Source organism: Arachis hypogaea, chromosome 11 (genome assembly GCF_003086295.3).
Source record: "Arachis hypogaea cultivar Tifrunner chromosome 11, arahy.Tifrunner.gnm2.J5K5, whole genome shotgun sequence".
Taxonomy (NCBI): domain Eukaryota; kingdom Viridiplantae; phylum Streptophyta; class Magnoliopsida; order Fabales; family Fabaceae; genus Arachis; species Arachis hypogaea.
Window position 1 is genome coordinate 74,569,999 of NC_092046.1, and position 17,322 is coordinate 74,587,320.

At 31.0% G+C, this 17,322-nt stretch overlaps 2 protein-coding genes across 2 annotated transcripts; one reads left to right on the forward strand and one right to left on the reverse strand.

The window, feature by feature from the left end:
• Window positions 1-7,989: 7,989 nt before the first annotated feature.
• On the reverse strand, window positions 7,990-9,249 carry LOC112721479 (uncharacterized). Its single transcript, XM_025772539.1, has 5 exons — window positions 9,241-9,249; window positions 9,096-9,111; window positions 8,724-8,953; window positions 8,314-8,419; window positions 7,990-8,225 (listed from the first exon to the last, which is right to left on the reverse strand). Exons 1-5 carry the CDS (start codon window positions 9,247-9,249, stop codon window positions 7,990-7,992), a joined length of 597 nt encoding a protein of 198 aa, XP_025628324.1.
• A 5,428-nt stretch (window positions 9,250-14,677) lies between these two features.
• LOC112721480 (uncharacterized) lies at window positions 14,678-16,006 on the forward strand. Its single transcript, XM_025772540.1, has 3 exons — window positions 14,678-15,435; window positions 15,478-15,622; window positions 15,671-16,006. The coding sequence occupies exons 1-3, from the start codon at window positions 14,678-14,680 to the stop codon at window positions 16,004-16,006; spliced, it is 1,239 nt and encodes a 412-aa protein (XP_025628325.1).
• The last annotated feature ends 1,316 nt before the right edge of the window (window positions 16,007-17,322 follow it).

The following is a 17,322-nucleotide window of genomic DNA, read 5'->3' on the forward strand; positions in this document are numbered from 1 at the left end:
AACACCCTTTCATTAATAAAAGGGTGCAAAGTCACCCAAAAGGGTAAATAAATGAATAAAGAATATGGGATGTTTATGAGAAAAGCATACATGAGTGCTAGTGAAAAGAAATGATGGAAGGTTAGGATTGCATTTTGTTTTGATTTTGATTGATATAGGTTGATGTGGATGACTTAAACTAATCAAGGATTTAACAATTTTAGTCCACTTAGCCATATCTATCCCACATTTACCCTAACCCCATTACAACCATATGAAGTCCTCATGATAATTGCATTCATGCATCACTTGTTGTTGATTGTTAGATGAAAAACAATTCCATGAAAGCATGATTAGAAGAGACTTGAGTGATTAAAATCCTAAACACCGAGTGATCAGAGTGTACACACACCTAGTGAGGGTTCAATTACTCAATTCTATGTTTCCATTTTTCTTATCATGCATTCTTGTAAGTTGCTTCACTTTGATGAGTTGAATCAATTCTTTAGATTTTGGATGCATTGGATTATATCCTTGCTTAGCCCTATTTGTCCATACTTGCTTGGGAACTTGATTGTTTGTTTTCACCAATTTCATATAGATACTATAGATAGATATATAGATATAGATGGAATATAACATACTTTCATGCATATAGGTAGTTGCATTTAATAAGTTGATTACCCCTTTGATCATTCTCCTTGTTAGTTTAGCATGATGACATGCTAATGTTTAAGTGTGGGAGAATTGATGAATCCATATTTTCCGACGTATTTTGACTTGATTTGGATGGATTCTAGCACTCGAACTCACACTTAAGCACTCAAATAGCATACCTTTGTGTTTGATTCCTAATTTGGTCCTAAATGTGAAACATGCGTTTTAATACTTAGATTAGTGATTTTTAATTCCACTTTTATGTCATTCGATGCCGTGATATAGTTTGTGAGTGATTTTAGGCCTTGGAGGCAAGAATGGATAGCCAAAAGTGGAAGAAAGCATGTAAAAGGGAGAAAACATAAAGAAAACAAGGAAAAGCACACACAGCGAATTGTGCGTGCGCGCGCACAAGCGAGAATTTCCATGTGTGCGTACGCATGCACCTGTGCGTACGCACAGGTCAATTTTCAGTTGCGTTTGCGGACGCACACGTCTGTGCGTCCGCACAGGTCCCAACACGTGATTTTATTAATGGTGCACATGTTTCGCAATTTCTGAGGCCTCTTGGTTCATTTTTGAAGGTTGGGATGCTATTTTGGAGTGCTATATGAGGGGAGAATCAACACGTATCAAGCGATTAGCTTTCATTAGGAATTTCCTCATAGTTTTGCATAGTAATTAGGAGTAGGAGTCGTGTAAAGTAGAGAGTTCTCCTAGGGTTTATGTAGTTTTCATGTAGCATTTTATAGCAAGCTTAATTTTAGATTTTGATCATCTTTAATTGTAAGTACTCTTTAATTCCTCTTTAATTACTTTGTCTTTTACTTTCATTTCGTTTGGTTCAAGCACTTTGTTTATAATTGCAATTTTGAGTTCTTGAAGTTTTGATTGATGAATTTAATGTTTCATGCCTCCTTTATATTTTATTACTTGTTTATGTTTAGTTTTGTTGATAGTTGGTTATAGTTCTCTAATTTCCTTTGCAAATACCCATGTTTTACTTTTATGCACACAAGGTTTTTGTGAAAATTCCAACTCTAGATTTTGAGTAGATTTTCTCACCTTGGCTTGTGGTTTGATTTCCTAGGATACTACTGTCATAATGTTTGACATTTAGTGGCAATTCTTAGGTAGTTAGTTGGCTCTTGTTTCCATTGATGCTAGCCTTTTATCAACTAGTTTGGTAAGTTAGTTAGGACTTATGGATTAAGGTAAATTATGCTTGCTTGACTTACTCCTCGATGGTTGGGGTTGACTAGGCGAGATTGACTCATCATAATTACCATAGTTGTGGTTATGGCGATGATAGGATTCCTTGGACACTCATTCCCAAGTTGAGGCTCTTTATTGCATTTATAGCATTTTCACTAGTTTTGCTCTTACCTTCTCTTTACTTGCATCAATTCCAATTTCGATCATCTCTTAGTTCTTTTATTGCTTAGTTTGTTTAATCTTTAATTTCCTGCTTGAAAATTCCCCTTTTGCCCTCTTCACAACCGAAAGAAGTAACATTTCATTTGCATTCCTAGGGAGAACGACATGAGGTTGAAAGTCTCTTGGTTTAGATTAGAAATTGTAAACTTTGATCGGGCATTACTTGTTGGTTGAGAACTATACTTGCAACGAGGTTATTTCTCCTTTACCGAGAAGAAATTCTTAACCGACAAATTTGCTCGCGTCAATCATCGTCAATTTTTTTAATGTCTTTAGTCCATCTTTTCAATACAAGAGTTTCTGGCAATTCCTTGATCTTTTCCCGTTTCATCACACAAAACATATGGAATGCCATAACTATCCCATCTTTGACATTGACACACCATTTTCTGAGTATCTTGACCTTATAAAACAATGTACTCATGATCAGGTCTTCCATACTTGATGATCTTGTACTCTGTAGTTGTTGAACGACTCCCAGATCACACAATATCTAAAGCTGCCACACCTTTAATCTCCTCTAATATTTTCCAAAATATCTCCCTAGTATACACTGACACAGCATGACGCTCAAGAGAATGTAAACCTGTTGTGGGCACATGTTCTCCATTTATTGTTTTGAATTCAGCAACATTCTCATTATTTCTGTAGTCCCTTAAAGCGCGTTCTAGGTTTTGCACCAATGCAAGTATATTATCCCTTGAGTCAACAAAGCTTTTAATGAAAGAATTTATGCTTTCACATCTGGATGTAGTTCTAAATCCAGCGCAAAACTTGCTACTCAAATAAGCAGTAGCCCATTGTTCTTTCCTTCTATATTGTTTCTCCACTCAGTCATTTCCCACAAGATTAAACCTTTTAACCATGTCATGCCAATACTCTTCAAATTCATCACATTCAAATTTGGCATACAAGCATTTCTTAAATTCCTCACGAAATTCTGGGTCCTTGATAGGAGATACTGTATTTTTATACAGATGCCAAGCATACAATCAATGGGTAGCATTTGGAAAAACTTCTTCAATTGCACTCATCATGGAATTATCACCATCCGTTATGACAAAACTCGGATGCTTATTCATCATCGCCTCTGAAAAGTTATCTAGCAACCACTTGTATGATTTTGTTTGTTCATCTGCTAGCAAACCGAAGCCAAAAATACAAGTTTGGCAATGATGGTTTGTTCCTGAAAAGATAACTAGTGGCCTATTATACTTATTTTTTCTGTGATAAAATCAAATGCTAGAACATCACCAAAATATTGATAGTCAAATCGACTTAAATCATCCGCCCAGAATAAATGCTCCAATTTATCGTCATCTGTTAAACTATGCCTCACAAGCATCATAAGTTCATCCTCTGCTTTTCCATGCAAATAATTAAGAGTTGTATTTACATCTCCTTCAATGATCTTTGAACGTAGATTTCTTTCAATATAGTTATCCAAATCTTTTTTTTTGTAAAACCAGCAAATTCATAACCAATAGCTTGTCCAGTAATAAGACCCATGATCTTCGAAGGTGGGAGGTCATGTCTGTGCATGCTATCCACTTGTGCTTTGTCTGCATCTGTCATTGTACGATGATTTGGAATTTGGTGAACAAATTTAAGCAGTATCATAGGATGGTTATGATCCTCCACAATCTTTCTGACTTTCCACATTGAACAACTTTTGTCAAGATAAATTGACAACATTGTATTACAATTTCTTCTGGTCTCAGGCTTTTGCTTTCTTATCTTACTAGTAGTTGCGTAGCATTTCTTCTCTCTCACACCTACTCTGTTGCACAAGAATTTACGTCGAACATAACTGCCAGTACTATCAATAGCAGCATCCCCCTTTCAAACTCCAAACCCCACACACTTGGCATACCTTACATAACATTCGTAAGCTTCTTCATAACTTACACATTGCTTATTCAAAATATCATTTGCACTCAAAACAGCTACCTCCTTACTATCAGTAGTTTTATCATTGCCATTTTCATTTTTCTCCTCCTCTATATAACATTCATCCTCTTCAGAATGTGACATATTTTCCATATTTTTTCCTTACCTATGTCGGTATTAAAATAAAATAACTTATAAAATTGAAGAATTACAACAATATAATCTCATGGTTTATTCTCTATTGTTCACGTATCCTTTCTACTAGTGACATAAATTTTTTAACAAATAGACTAGAAAAATAAATGAGAAGATATATAAAATTTAGTTCTAAACATCTTTTTAGTCATATACCTTAATACTATTATATAGGTCAAATTTTGTTATGATTAATGTTAAAGTTTAAATTACTTTTAATAAGTTGTTAATAATTTAAAATATGTTTCTATAAAGTCAATACTTTGCTTCACATAATTCTTTTCAAGAAAAAAAATATACACAAGTTAAACCTGTATTAAGAGAAAAATCTAAATCCCAAAACACTATTTTATTCTTTACAAATATTACTGTGGCAAAATTAAAAAAATACTCAGACCTATACTACACTATAGTTATATTTGGACTATTTTGGTTTATATATGTTTTTTTTATTCTAGTACTCATGGTTGGTACTAAGATTTTTAACCATACCAACTTTAAATATATATATATATATATATATATATATATATATATATATAAAAGAATTTCATTCAAATTCTTAAAATTAACCTCTTAAAATTAATTTCGCCTACTCCTTAAACATCTCAAATCAACACCAAACTAAATAAAGTGGATAAGATAGGTTATATTCAAATAGTAAGGTATTCAATTGAAAAAAAATAATAATTTACTGCTCTTTAATCAAATATAAATATTAAATTAGAGTACATAGTTTATTACTCCCTAATTCAATATCCTCTTTGTGAATTAATATATTTCTTAAAATATAATACAAGACTAGATCACATCTTTTTTAATATAAAATGCATTCATCAAAACTAGTTGAGTTTAAATAAGAATACAAAGAGTAGAGACATCTTTAAATATTAAGCTTAAATGTATATACAGTTCAATTGATGTAGTTCTATTGAAAAAATTATCTCTATTTTTATAATAGAGTTAAATCTCATACAATTACCTATTATATTTAATTAGGTATTTGTATGGACAATACCAACAACGTTAATTTCTACATATTGTTGATATCAAATCAACACTTAGTACAATTATATTTCACAAATTATTTAAAAAAAAGCATAACTCAGTAATTCAATACTTGCAGGATGAAGGTACTAACTTTACCTATAATGACTTGAATTTGAGAAGTAATGACAATCCAATCAATCTCTGTATTGACTCTAGACAAAGATGTGAACAGTATAACTCCCAAAATTGTTGTCTAATATCTAATCAATTTCATCCAGAACATCAAAATGGTGTGATGCATGAACAGTTACATATTTATTAAATAATTTTCATCATTCATAGAGGAGTGAATACAAACATAAATTAAGAAATATATTTGAAATAATAAATTTGATTAAGAAATATAAATAAGAGAAACATACCCAATTGAAAGTTTGATATTAATTCTGAGAAAGGGATTGGAAGAGAACGAATTTTAAGTGTGAAACAAAGAATAAGGGAATAAAAGTAACTATTTGGTCCAATTTAAATTGTTTTTTTTTTAAAAAATTACTTGTATAAAATAAACCGATTTTTTTAAACCATATGGTAACACGTGTCAGCTATCCAGAAATAACTTCATGTGAAGTCGACTGCAGGTGAGTTTCTGCCTAAATAAACATGTGGTTTTTATATCACTATTTCTATTTTGAAATATTTTTGTATAAATTTGTTTATATATAAAAATAACTATAGTGTATGAACAAAATAAAAATATTTTTATTTTGAAAAAATATATAAATTAAATTGTACCAAATAAAATATATATTTTTTTTGTAAAAACATCTAGAGAATTCTTAAATAACAATTAATATATATTTTTGTAAAAGATAATTAATATTATTATTATCCTGTTAAATAAAAATAGATGTAATTATAATTATATAATCAGAGAATAAAAATGCTAATAAATTTAGATTTATTAACATTTTAATCTAAATATATTTTGGTGAGTTTAATTTTTTTTTAACATTCTCAAATGAAAACTTTTGTATCCTAATTCTCTTCGTCATAGCCATAAGAGAGTAAGGAAAAATGTAAATTTAATATTTATTCATTAACATAAAAATTTGTGCATAAACTTAATCAAAAGTATACATTTTTAGATAAAAATGTAAAACCAAAAGATAATATAAAACATACTAGGCAAACAAATTAAAAAATTAATTATTTTTATATACTGATAATAAAATATAATTTTACATAGTTAAATAATTAATAAAATTTTAAAAAATTATCACATTATTATAAATCTAAATAATTAGAAAGGTAAAGAACCATCATGCATCATCAGTAATTGAAATAAGCAAATAACTAATTTTTGTGATGATTCTTCATGTACTATTAGTTAAGGTGTTAGTTGACTATTTTTATTTTTGACTTTCTGTTAGTACACTTCTAGTAGTAACTGATTTTGAAAAGATAATTGAAAGAAATAATACTAATACATTTAGAATTCTAAATCTGTTTTTGTTGCACAAAGCTTTCATTTTTTGTTTTTTCTTCTACATAATTCATTGCAGATAAATTTTTCATATGGTATTAAGAACTTAAAGTTCTTATAATAAAGATAAAATAGTCTTTCAATAAAAGATTAAGGTTAAATAATAATTTGGAGGTATAAGGATATTTTAGTCATTAATAAAATGTATAAAGATAAAATGGTCAACTCGGGTCTCTAGGAGTAAAAAGATAATTATGTAAAAGTATACGGATAAAATAATAATTATGTAAAAGTAGAATGACAAAAGTGTAATTATATAAAAGATTAGAGATTAAAATATAAATAAGTAAAAGTACAAGGATTAAAATATAAATAGAAAAAAGTTATGGGGTTAAAAAGTAAATATAGAAAAGTTAACAGGTGATAATGTAATTGTATAAAGTATAAGGGACAAAAAGATAAATATGATAAAAGCTAGGACATGATGGTAAAATTGAAAAAAATTAAGGACAAAATAATAATTCTTAATAAAAGATGTAGAAAGATAATTTAAGGCCTAGAATTTAGAGGTTTTCTTCATAAAACTACTACAACACAACTGGCATTTTGCAGTAGTTTTCAGAGCCATATTGCGGCGGTTTACAACCGCCGCCAAACATATTGTGGCAGTTAAACCAAACGTTGGAAGATAGGCCGTAGGTAAATGGTTAGCGGCGATTTTAATTAATCACTGGAGTAACTGCAACGTAATAAAAATGGTGTCGCGGTGGTTACAAACCGCCGCTAAATGGCAGGGAATTGAAAACGGCGTTCGTTTTGCGGCAGTTTTTAACTGCCGCTAAATGCTAGGAAACGTACAATATGCTTATATTGCGGCAGTTAGAAACTGTCACCAAGTTCAAGATTTCCATTAAAATTCTAGCTTTTCTTTATTATTTTGACTCTTTTAAAATAGTATGTTTATTCAGCTTTAATTTATTAGTTACCAATTAATTTAAAGAACTTTCAACCAAATAACACAACTAAATAACATAACAAACCAAATTATATATATGCAAACATAACTTATATAATGAGATTGTCATAAGTGCAAGATTTAATATAAAGCAAAATTTCATAATTTGAAGAAAATAAAGATAAAGCACTAAACCAACTTAAATTCAATAGTGTCTAATGACATTGATTGAAAGTCATTATTTTTGTTGTGGGTCATGGTTGCCAGATGAAGATGGCCTTGCACGCGAAGAGGTTGCTGTACTGCCCAAATAATCCAGCGCTACAGTAACGTCAGTTGGCAAATTGCCTCCTTGCTGTTGGATTATATATCCCAAAACCTTCTGTATCGACTGTCTCTTCACCTACTCTTCTTCTATCTTAGCAGTTGATTCTACAATCCTCCTCTCATACTCTTGATTTGGCTCACCAGAACCCGATGGTTGTCCAATAGCATTACCAAATATTTGGATGGGACATGGTCCAGCACCTAAGGCACGAACTCGTCTTGGGTGCTCCTTTCCAAGAACTTGTGCTAGCGAATCATTTTGTGAAATGTGCTTAGAGGATTCATCCTGCCTCTTAACATCCGCAATTGCTTCTTACAAATATACAAGAAATTAGAAAGACATGATTTAAAATTAGCACGATATATACAGTAATCTAAGTATAAATTGTTCAAACATTACTTACACTAACAACACGCGCATCAGGATGGATATACGAACCATTTTTTTTCTTATGAGTGATGATAAACAACTCTCCTCTACCAACGGACCTTCCTTGTTCTTTCTCCTATATCATTGATATCGAGACAATTATGTAAATAACAACACCATATCAGGAAGATTAATCAAAATCTCAATGCAAATAATTACTTATTACCACTTCGTCTTTTTTTCTTGCCAATATTTTGGAGCCCCCAATATGTGTGACAAGTTGATTGCTCAGATTTAAAGCGTTTTATTTACACTTTTTCTATGAACAAATAACAGAACAAATATAAATGAGAATGGGATGTTGAATATAAAATGTAAGGGGTATAATATGTATACACATGTTTCTTTTTGTGGAAATAATAAAAAATACCAACGCTTACCTTTGTTTCTTCCTTCTGGCGATATTCAAGGAACCTTTTCCATTCATTTTCTTCTATTCCTGACGGGCGATGCTTAAGATTTTCCTTAAAAGTCCTTGTTTCTTTGTAACACTTATGCAAGTTGTGTCTTGTATCCTTCCAGTTCTTTCCTATCCTTTGCATAATTTTGCACTTTATTTTTCCTCCGGCATCGTCCTCGTAGTGAAAGACCCCTCGTAGTGAAAGACCCGCTGTAATTAATTTCCATTGTCATTAACCAAAACCAACTAACAAGCATAAGACTAGTAATTCGAAGAATATCCACAACCATTACAGGCTACTCTAAATTGAAAAAATATAACACTCAAATCCAGTACAAGTAGTCGCAATTACGTACAAGATAGAAATGCTGAAATAAACATGTGGAAAACAAAATTTGAAAATTTAACCAGCCATATAATTTACCCATGCAAAATGTCTTACCCAAAAAAAATTTTAATACTAAAATTGCTTAAAATGTTGAAGCTAAAAGATGTACCTTAATCATGTCGTATGCATGTTCCTTCTTAGCTTTGTTCACGTGCTTCCAACTCTCTTCACATATGAAAAAGTTTGAATAATCAGCGTCCAAACTCCCTAAAAAACCACTGAATAGTCCAGCTACCTAACCAATTGGTTGCAACTCTTTGTTAAATAAGAGTATTATCTTTGTATTAGAAGGAAGTGCTATAGCCTCCTTCACGCTCAGCTACCCTTTTATCACGCCGTCCTCTAAGAAGTGTATGGAAAAAAAATTACTATCTATTCATTGCCCAAAAGAGAAATAGAAGTAAAGGACTTTCACTATGACTTTTTACAAAAATAGGAGGAAAAAAAATATACCGATGATAGTATGTAATTTATACCAAAACGGTTTTTTTTTTTTAAATTTAGATTAAGAACTTTAACGAATTAATTTTGAAAAGTTGACTATTTTATAAAATTCATCATCTATTCTTTTTTTCTTTCCAGGTCAAATTTATTTCTTTCTCTTTTTTTGAGTTATGATTATTTTTATTTTATTTGGGATCAGATATAAGAGAATTATAATAGGAATAACACTAAAGCCTATTACACATAAACGGTCTAAGGCCCAATGTGAAGTTTACATGTTGCAAGAATACTAAATGCCCATATTTTGTATTTTAAAAAAAATCGGTGCTAGATCTTCCCAATTCCAAGTGATTTGAATCTTTCATAACTATCTATCATAAAATATTTTCCTCGTTTTAGTTTTTCCAGAGAATTATTTTTTTTCCTAAACAGGTATTACTAAACCCAAAAAGTAGTGAATGAAATTAATACAAGTTAAGGAATAAAAATAACACGAGAGGTTCATCTCTAAACTAGAGGAATTTGGATAGTATACATTACTTACTACTGAATGATATTTAAAAGAAAATTAAAATAAGGTAAAGACAAGGGGAGCAAAAAAGTACCTTAACTTTGGAGATTAAATTTCAAATCCAATACTTGGTTGGTCTCAGTTTCCGATTGATGGTTGTTAACAAGTTGTAAGAAGTGGTTATTTTGAGCAACATAGTGAAAGGGTTGTTTGACGCTTAAATATGCTTTTTACACAAATTTGGACTCTTTCAGTTGTCACACACGGTTATCTATCTTTGACTCTTTAGTGGTACTGTGTACCAAAATGCATGAAGCTTGAGAATATATAAAAAGATAACAATATATTTAACATGCCATGGAAAAAAATTAATTCAGCAAGGGTTTAACTCATGTAAGGGTTTGAAAGGGAGAAGTCTCTCACCTGATGAGATGGACGTTCACCTTAGGTGAGGGTTTGAGAGTTATAGAGATGTTGGAGCATATGGAGAAAATAGAAAATGCTTAGAATTAGGAGGAGATCACAACAAGATTTGACCTATGGATTTAACGTTAACCATTCAAAGAATTTATTTTTATTTTTAGATCACCTTAAATTTGTATTATAGCTGTATCCCTGTTCCTTTATTGTCGTTTCAAATCTCTTATGAAGTTACGGGATAAATTTAAGAAGGTTAACTATTGCTTCTTTTAAAAATTATATTGAACCGCTTGGATAATTTATATGAACTTAAACTGTTAGGCTAAAAAAAAGTAGAGAATATCGGTTTAATTTTAAATATTTGTTGCACTAATCAGTTATAAAAATCTGTGCTTCTCAAAGGTATATAAACGTGCCACTTCAATTTAATAAACTTTACTGATAAGCAATAAAATCATTTTACACCTTTTCAGCACAAATTATTTCGCAAGCATCACACACCTATCTGGTTCTCTTCTTTTTGTGTTTTTCTCTAAAGATTTATTTATATTCAACTTTGAACTGTTTTCTCTAGAATTTTTTTCGGCCTTTATAAATAGTTTTTACATAACAAGTATACGCACTCCCTATGCACCTCACCTCCATAATGGGTTTATTTCTTCGTGCTTTAATGATTTTTTTATCTTATGAAATTGTTTTGGTTTCACATGATGAATTTGTTTTTTTTTTTCCAGATTTTTGAAGGCCTTAATTTTCACACTAATAGACAGTTATATGGATCTTCAACCAGGTAAGTAAATATTTATCTGCATCTCATGTATGTATTATTTAATACCCCATTTTATAATTGTTTAAATTTTAATCTAATTTAAATTAATTTTAAAGTATTGTTTCACCGCTACTGAAAATAGACCATCTTGGACACTATATATTTTTCTTTCTTTAGCAGTAGCCTTCTTCTTAAAAAAAGACATAATTTTTTTATTTTCATCATCAAATTTCTAAAAAAATTAGAATATATAAAATATTAAATATGTAAAAGAAATTACAAAAAATTGTTGTTTTTAACAAGTGGTTTTGGAGGTTGGTTAATTGGTCACATTTTTTTCATAAAATGGATTGAATTTGTCTGGATACAACAAAATAATGTTATTAAATCTAATGAACGCATTCGCTCTAAGAAGTCCATTTTATCAGAATTTCGAACTTCTATGGCTCAACTCTTTAGTGTTTTTTTATTTGTTACGTGTTTATACTATTTAGACCGAACACCCTTGCCCTTTGTTTTTAAAAAGAAACGTTTCACCTCAATGATAAATATTACAAATCATAATAAACACTACTTGATAAATTGAATTTTTTACCGAAACAAAGATACAACTAAAAAACATGTTCACAACAACAGACTCACAAATGGTCAAATTGATTTTCATAAATATTTCAAAAGAAGCCATAGAAATTAAAACACATTAACCGCATAGTAAATTTTCTATCTTCAAAAATGATTTCACCAATAGCCATCAAACAACACAAAACCCAGAAATAAAAACGCCACTAATCTTCAACGGGGAGCATGACAACGCAGAGACGACGGCGATTGGCGATACGACGACGATCGGCGATACAGCAGTGACCGGGCGAAGCGGCGAGATGGCAGCATCCAGACGAGACGACGGCAAGCGACGAGACCAAAACTAGACTATGCCGACCAACTCAAAGCCTCAGACAAACGATAACCACGAACGGTGGCCATGACACAGTTGAAGCAATCGGATTTGTGGAGGTTTAGTTTTTCAACTCTGGAAAAGGCATGTTTTGTGGGTGACGAGACCAAATTTGAAAAAATTCACGAAAGGAAGGGATTTTGGGGGAAGGGGGGATGCGCTGGGGTTTTGGGTTTTATTTTTTTTTTTTTTTGTTATTTTATTAGTAGGTGTATTTATTGTGTTGTGGGCCATATTTTTATTATATTGCCATTTCTTTAAGCGGTATTATAATTTTTTAAGTTATATAGTATAAATAAATCTTTACCGAACAAATTAATTGGAATAGACATTATATATAATGATAGAGATGAATAATAATTATTTTTTATGTTATTTATTATGTGTTAAATTATATTTAAAAATGGTATAGAATTAGAAAATATATAATTTCATATAATAAAATAATAATTAAAAAATTCAAATGATACTATTTTAGATCTTGTATTTTAAATTGGGTAGTGGCTAATTATAAAATAATATTTATTGATTTGAAATTATAGTTTTTTTTCAAAATAAAAATAGAAATATTATGTTTTGAATTTAATTACTATAATTTGAAACATGAATAGAATTGTTCTAATAATACATTAATTTTGAAAGATGTATGTATTTATGTAAAAAAAAAGTTAAATTTATTATTTTGAAAATATTGCTATTGGTCTATTTCATTTATTAAAAATTTATTTATTATTTTTTGATAACAACAAATTAAAAATTTAGATAAAAAAATTTACCATAAAATGCTAAATAAACAATAATTAATTCCGTCCAGAAAAGAAATTGAAAAAATCCTCAATAATTACTCTACTCATTCTTCTACTGGTTAGATGCGTTAACAATTAACACAAATAACAGCGAAACTTACAATACTATATTCCTAAGACGTATTGGGTTCCACAATTAAATGAATGGAAAATAATTCTAGCATGCACATAGTGGGATACTGGTGGGTGAGAGTGGGTTAAACTATGTTGGAAGATGAAATAAAAGAAAAGCAAATAAGACCGAATACACAGATATACGGGAATAATTCATATTTAACAAGGATTTTTTTCATTATAAATAAAAAGAATATTATTTTTCCAATAAAAATATGACTTCCTGTGTAGTGGTGTATATTCCTATGTATTATGGAGATGATGATAATGATTGTTATTGTCTGTTGTGAAGCTTAAGAATTTGAGTTAGCCATTTCTTTTAGAATTTGAAGTGGAGTTCGTTGGGAGTCCGATGAACTTTATAAAAATTATAGAGTTCACCGGAGGTGTGGCGTACTTGCTCTAAATAAAAAAAATTGCATTTGAAAAATTAAAGTTGAAAAATGGGATTTTAGAAAATAATTATTTTTTATTTTTATTTTAGAAAAAAATCCTAAAAAAAACTTAATAGGACCGCATAATTGATTAATTAAAATGAAAATTATGTTTAACTGTATTAAAATAAAATACAATACAAATATGAAGAAATCAAAAAGTACAGCAAAAAATATTAACAAAAATCTAATAAATTAGTCCTAATAAAATTACCTTAATTAACAAATACTTAATAATTTTATTAAGTTAAAACTAAGTCAATTAGTACAAGTCCAAATAATACCTATATCAAACATTTAACATATGCAGTTTCCAAACAACTGAAACATATAAATTAAAAATAAAAAATCTTTTATAACCGTCCATTGTTCTAAGAACTTTATTATGTCGTCTGTAAATAAGTACTATTATTTTCTCTACAAAGTGATATAAAATTTTAATCAAGGTGTATGAATAGTGGGATACTTAAAATATATTGGAGTTTAATTTAATTATTAATCAATAATACTTAACCTAAAATAAAAATACATACGACCAAATTTTATGACACGTAATAAATAATTTACATAAAACAAAAAGAATTAACAAAATATTTAATATAAACATTAGTTACACATTTAAATATTTAACGTACATCGATAGTACTTTATATAATAACAACGTAAAAAACATAAAAAGATTTTCATAAAACCATTGGTTGTTGTATTTTTGTTAAATATTATTGGTCACATTTATTTCCATGCATTAAAAGAGTAGTTAGTGAAGGAAAGATATTTTAAAATATTGTGCAAATCTATGATAATTTTAGAGTGACTGCAATTCGCTGAACTTAATTAAAGCAATAAACTAAACTGGGATTATTCAGATGGATGAAAATTTTTACAAGTTTATTTTTCCATAATTCGTATGTCACTATTAATTAGTTCGATATATTTTGATACTATACTAGATATTGATAAAAGCTGAATTTCAAAGTCACGGAATAGTGTGAAATATAGGCAAGGATTGAATAATTTTTTAGACTTTGCATTTGCAAATGCATCATCCAATGGCATGATAAAGTGTCCATGTTCTAAATGTGGGTTTCAACTTATGCAAACAAGCGAGGATGCATACGACTATCTGTTGTTACGACCATTTTCCCCTGAATATACTATTTGGCTGCGTCATGGTGAGAAGCCGGTTGAAGAGAGATCTGGATTGGGACGAGTAGATAAAAATCTGATATCCCAAGTGAATCAAATGCACCAAATGGTCAACGAGGCATTCAATTTCACGCTTCAACATGGGAGTGAAGACACAACAACAATCGAACATGCCAAAGATGATGAAGGCGTGTTGCCATACTTATATGAAGGTCCAAGTTGCGCGGCGCGGGATTTTAACGATCTACTGTCAGATGGAGAGAAGGAATTATATCCCGGATGCTCAAAGTACTCCAAATTATCATTCTTAGTGAAGCTTTATCATATTAAGTGTATGTGCGGTGTGAGTGACAAGGAAATTACCATGATTCTTGACTTACTACGGGACGTATTCGAACAAGCAAAATTTCCAAAGACATTATATGAAGCCAGGAAGACAATAAGAAAGTTGGGTATTGAATACACCAAGGTAAATGCTAGTCCAAATGATTGTATGCTGTATCAAGGTGATGATGAAAACTTGACTAGGTGCAGGCAATGTGGGTCTTTAAGATGGAAGCAGAAGACTAAAATGTGCTCTATTGTTAGGCTCAACGTACTTGTGAAGAGAAATGAGAAACCTATAGCAGCCAAGACTCTTCGTTACCTTCCTCTCATACCACGACTACAACGATTATTCATACGCAACAAGACATCAACTGACATGTTATGCAATAAAGAGACGTGAAATAATGATGGTTTGCTTAGGCATCCAAGGGACGCTGAAGCATGGAAAAAGTTTGATGCAAAGTATACTAACTTTTCGAAGGATCCGTGCAATGTTCGCCTAGCCTTGGCGAGCGATGGATTTAATCCTTTTGGGAATATGAGCACAAAGTATTCTATCTGGCCAGTAATTCTTATTCTGTATAATCTTCTGCACTGGCTTTGCATGAAACAGACATCTTTCATTCTATCCATGCTTATTCCTAGGCTGAAAATGCCAAGTAACGACATAGATGTTTACTTGCAGCCTTTGGTAGATGAATTGAAGCAATTATGGGATGGCATTGAAACGTATGATCCCAAAGAGGGAAGCACTTTCAAGATGTGTGCGGCACTAATGTGGATGATCATCGACTTTCCAGGATTGAGAAACCTATCTGGTTGGAATATGCACAGTGGGTTAGCTTATACTACGTGTAAATTGGACACTAAGCCTCATTGGCTGAAAGACAGTCAAAAATGGGGCCATCGCCGCTTTTTGAATCAGGGACACAAATACAGACTAGACTAGAATAGATTTGACGAGCAAGTCGAAGGTAGAGATCCACCGAAGAAGTTATCCGAAACAGATGTATTGAGGCAACAGTCTAATGTGCACGTTTCATTTGGAAAGATTTCAACTATGACATCCAAAAAAAGACGCAATGGTCAGGATACCGATGAAGATGACTCACATTGGAAAAAGAAGAGTGTTTTCTTTGACCCCCCATACTGGAAGGATCAGATGTTGAGTTATAACATTGATGTGATGTATGTAGAGAAAAATGCTTGTGACAATGTGGTATTCACTATCTTAAACGATAGCAACAAATCAAAAAATAATCTTAAAGCTCACAAAGATTTACAATGCATTGGCATAAGGCCTGTATTATGGCCGAGCGAAGGTGGTAAATATTCTTCTGTAATATTTGCGATGTCAAATTCACAAAGGGATGTATATCTGAAGACTCTACAAAATGTGATCTTTCCAGATGGTTACTCTAGCAATGTACTCGTTATGTTGATTTGCGACAGCATAAGTTGTCTGGGTTGAAAAGTCATGACTGCCATATTCTGATGAAACATTTACTTCCGATTCTGGTGAAGAATGCACTTCCAAATCCAGTGTCCAATGTGATTGCAAATTTGTCATCATTTTTCCAAGAACTTTATGGGAAAGCCATAAACCCTATGCAGCTTGCTGACCTTCAGAATCATGTTGTGCAAACCCTGTGTCAGATGGAAATAATTTTTCCTCCATCCTTCTTTATCGTCATGGTTCACCTCACGGTGCATCTCGTTGATGAGGTAACTCTTGGTGGACTAGTACATTATCGGTGGATGTATCCAATAGAAAGTTTAGCTTGCTGATAAACCCCTTTAATACAATCAATTGAATTAATTGTGTATATAGTGAGCGTTATGTTGTATTTATATAATAGGTATCTAGGACGTTTAAAGCAATATGTTCGTAATAGGGCACAACCAGAAGGCTTAATTGCAGAAGGCTATTTATCTGAGAAAATCCTGACTTTCTGTTCTAGATATTTGGATAATATTGAAACTAGAATCAACCGACCAGGGAGAGTTAATGATCAACTCGTTGATGTTACACATAATTCAGGGGAAACTATGTTCCTAGCTATTGAAAAGGCATTAGGGGTTGTTTCGCATTTCAAACTCACTCCAATGGAAAAACATCAAGCACATCATCATGTGCTAGTCAACTGTGATGCTGTGATTTCGTTGAGTAAGTATACACATGTATTTTTAAAACACCAATATAACTCTTTTCTCTAGTGACTAGTTGGACTAATTTTATTTTCTCTTATAAAGTACATTTAAGGA

What these genes read in the sequence shown, in the direction of transcription:
- LOC112721480 (XM_025772540.1), top strand. Translation starts at nt 14,678, where the DNA reads ATGCAAACAAGCGAGGATGCATACGACTATCTGTTGTTACGACCATTT. An exon ending in AACAAGACATCAACTGACAT is followed by an intron (nt 15,436 to 15,477) that starts GTTATGCAATAA and finishes TGGTTTGCTTAG; the next exon opens with GCATCCAAGGGACGCTGAAG. An exon ending in CAAAGTATTCTATCTGGCCA is followed by an intron (nt 15,623 to 15,670) that starts GTAATTCTTATT and finishes TGCATGAAACAG; the next exon opens with ACATCTTTCATTCTATCCAT.
- LOC112721479 (XM_025772539.1), bottom strand. An exon ending in GCCAGAAGGAAGAAACAAAG is followed by an intron (nt 8,420 to 8,723) that starts GTAAGCGTTGGT and finishes TCAATGATATAG; the next exon opens with GAGAAAGAACAAGGAAGGTC. An exon ending in TGCGCGTGTTGTTAGTGTAA is followed by an intron (nt 8,226 to 8,313) that starts GTAATGTTTGAA and finishes TATATTTGTAAG; the next exon opens with AAGCAATTGCGGATGTTAAG.